The sequence below is a fragment of the Notothenia coriiceps genome, unplaced genomic scaffold (genome assembly GCF_000735185.1).
Source record: "Notothenia coriiceps isolate Sejong01 unplaced genomic scaffold, NC01 NC01_scaffold00021600, whole genome shotgun sequence".
NCBI lineage: Eukaryota > Metazoa > Chordata > Actinopteri > Perciformes > Nototheniidae > Notothenia > Notothenia coriiceps.
In genome coordinates, this window is record NW_011354301.1 from 22,831 (window position 1) to 25,936 (window position 3,106).

At 44.6% G+C, this 3,106-nt stretch overlaps 1 protein-coding gene across 1 annotated transcript in view; it reads left to right on the forward strand.

Moving 5' to 3' along the window:
• Positions 1–2,388, forward strand: part of LOC104953375 (SH3 and PX domain-containing protein 2A-like) — a gene marked incomplete at both ends in the record, with an annotated part of 14,892 nt that extends 12,504 nt beyond the window's left edge. The window contains 2 exons of the mRNA XM_010780313.1: positions 1,859–2,262; positions 2,374–2,388. Coding sequence (XP_010778615.1) covers positions 1,859–2,262; positions 2,374–2,388 — 419 coding nt within the window. The remainder of the gene's footprint in view (positions 1–1,858; positions 2,263–2,373) is intronic.
• Positions 2,389–3,106: the final 718 nt, after the last annotated feature.

A 3,106-nucleotide genomic window follows, 5' to 3' on the forward strand; every position in this document is an offset into this window, starting at 1 on the left:
TCACTCAAGACAGTGCTGTTACTGGCCCTGGCATCCGCCAAGCGAGTCAGTGACATTCATGCGCTATCTGTACATCCTTCATGCACTCAGTTCGCCCGAGGGTTAACGAGAGTGTTGCTGAAGCCCAACCCTGCCTTTATACCTAAGGTGGTTGGTTCATGTACCCCCATTGACATTGAGGTATTTCCTCCGCCGCTGTGTCCCTCCGGGGAACAGCAGCCGAATTTGCTATGTCCAGTCCGTGCTTTACGCACTTATATGGACAGATCAAAAGAGTTTCGTCATAATGACCAATTCTTTGTGTCCTGGGCTAACCCTCAGAAGGGCAAGCCTGTTACTAAGCAACGGCTCTCTCACTGGATTGTGGAGGCAATTGCTTTGGCTTACACGAGTCAGGGTCTGCAGGCACCTTCGGGTTTGCGTGCTCATTCGACTCGTGGTGTGGCTACATCCTGGGCTTTGTTCAGGGGTGTTTCCATCCAAGACATTTGTGCAGCAGCGAGCTGGTCCTCGCCGCTCACTTTTGTCCGCTTTTACAGATTAGACGTCTCTGCTCCCAGTGTGGCCCATGCAGTGCTGGGCCCCCTGCTGAGTTAGAGCTCTAACTGTTCTGGTTGGTCTTGGTGACTTTCGAGATAAGCTCGTCTGGCAATACGGGAGCTACAATATCCCATAGTGAGACATCGAACGGAGTGTTATGAATGAGAACTATAGGTTACTTACGTAACCCCAGTTCTCAGAGTAACATGAAGTGAGATGTCTCACCAGACGGCCCTCCTTGCTATGGTGAAGCGAGAAGAGGTGCTTATTTTGAATGACGCGTGCGGCGTAGCGCAAGCTACTTATAGGGGGTGGATTCCCTGACGCTGACGTCAAGATCACCAGCCAATCAGGATTGGCGTAATGAGATTGATGCTTCTGTTTGCTCCGCGATGAGGCGCATCCCATAGTGAGACATCGAACGGAGTGTTATGAATGAGAACTGGGGTTACGTAAGTAACCTATAGATTTATTTGGTTTATTTTATCACACTCTGAAATACCAGTTAATATGGAAATGTAGTTGATTATTCATTCTAGGTATGATTTGCAGTCAAGATATTATTGGTGCTTATTTAAAAGTGGTGATCTAGTCAGTAAGTACATTTTGCTTTGAACCTGAAGGCCGTTTTAGAAAACCAGTGGTCAAAAACAAGAAGCAGAAGCTACTAGATTTATTTAGTGACTTGTATGCGTCACGCTGTAAACATATCTTAATCCCTAATCCATGTAAGGCCTTTGTACAGAGCTTTTAAACTCAATGCTCCCATAACATGATGTTTACTATATGTGTATCATTTCTTTTAAAGAGGCCCGATTATGCTTATGGGGATTTTCCCTTTCCTGTAGTGCGTTATAAAGGTTTGTGTTCATGTTAATGGTCTGCAAAGGCTAAAATCCCTGTGTTCACCCTAGAGGAAGTTTTTCTCCCACACACTCCCCCCCTACCTGAAACGCCTCCATTGGACTCCTTTGTTAACTTCCATAATATGACATCACTATGTACAGTTACACTAGCATTTACATTGGCTAGCACTCCAACACATTGTGTGTGATAGGCTAAGGGGAGGGAGATTTCCTACACAAAGAAGTTACAAATCTCTAAAAGATTGACTAAGCACAACTGAGCCGGCCAGCTAACCAATCAGAGCAGACTGGGCTCTCTTTTCAGACAGAGGGTGAAAAAAGAGGTGCTGCGCTGTTGAAGAAAAATAAAGACCTTTTTGAAGAATAAACCAAGTATACATGTAACAGTAGAAACACAAATTACAAATATATGCCCTCTTTAAAAACTCCGTCTTTTTGCATTCTACCCACAGGTACTTAGGGAAAGAGGGCTGGGCCCCTGCCTCCTACTTGCAAAAGGTGAAAGATGACTTCTCCCCCCGCAAGAAGACCCTGACAGGCCCCGTGGAGATCATCGGCAACATCATGGAGATCAGCAACCTGCTGCAGAAGAAGTCCGTCAGCGAGAAGGACATCCAGACGGAGGGGGAGGGGAGCACCACCCCCGAGCGCCACATCTCCAAGAGCGAGATCAGCCTGCCCATGCCGTACAACTCTGAGATCAACGCGGAGACGGGCCGGAGGCTGAGCGCTGGCCGTGACACCAACAGCCCCTGTCTGGGGATAGCAGCAAGTGCTGCACTCAAAAAAAGTCTAGCCAGGGAAGAGCAAGGTTCCCCAGCTGTTGCTAGAGTGGCCCCGCATAGAGTGGAAATTGGTGAGTATTTGTAGCGTGTCAGAGTACAATTGAGCAATAAATGCATTGCAGCCAAGGAGGATTTATAGCTCTGTATGAGACATTAAGACGTGTCATTTTCCTTTTGTGTAGGCTTTGACTCTATAGGTAAGCTACGTCACTGATGGTGTATCTAATGGTGATGGTGGTGTAATCTAATAGCATTGTCACACTAATCTGTGAGAGTGTTTAACATGGGACAGTGGGTTTGGTGTGTGGATTTTTATTTTACTCACACACTAAGAACTGTGTGCATTTTGTTTTCAAGCTTATGTTACTTATGACGTTACATTAGTGCCTCATTCCTGAGCGTGTGTTTTGCATGTGCATAATCAAAAATGTAGGGAAAGTATTTTACATTGTTGATAAAGCAAACAAAAATATGTTTTGGGCTAAAAAATGTGTGTGTTCTATACACACAGTGATAATCGTTTTTACAGAGTTTAAATATTACACTCAGACAGTTATATAAAGCAGTTTTATTTGTCAAGCACATGGGTGATTATAAATTAAAGTATATGTAGCTGGCCATCATCAAGGAAAACAACTTGCTTAGTTACATAGCAACCTACCAAGACAGCTTGGCTGCAATAGAAAAAATACACGTTCAACCAGATTGACAAAAAGCTTCATAAGTTATGAAGGATTTTCATGAAGCTGTGAAACTGCATTACATTCTTCAATTGCTTTACCTCTCCTGTTTAGTAACCAATAATACTGTTCAGTGTTTCCCACAGATCTGAAATATACTTGGGGGGTGGTGGTAGCGCTTGTAAGCAGACCCTTCACGCGATGCCCTATAGTTTAAATCTACTACCCACACATA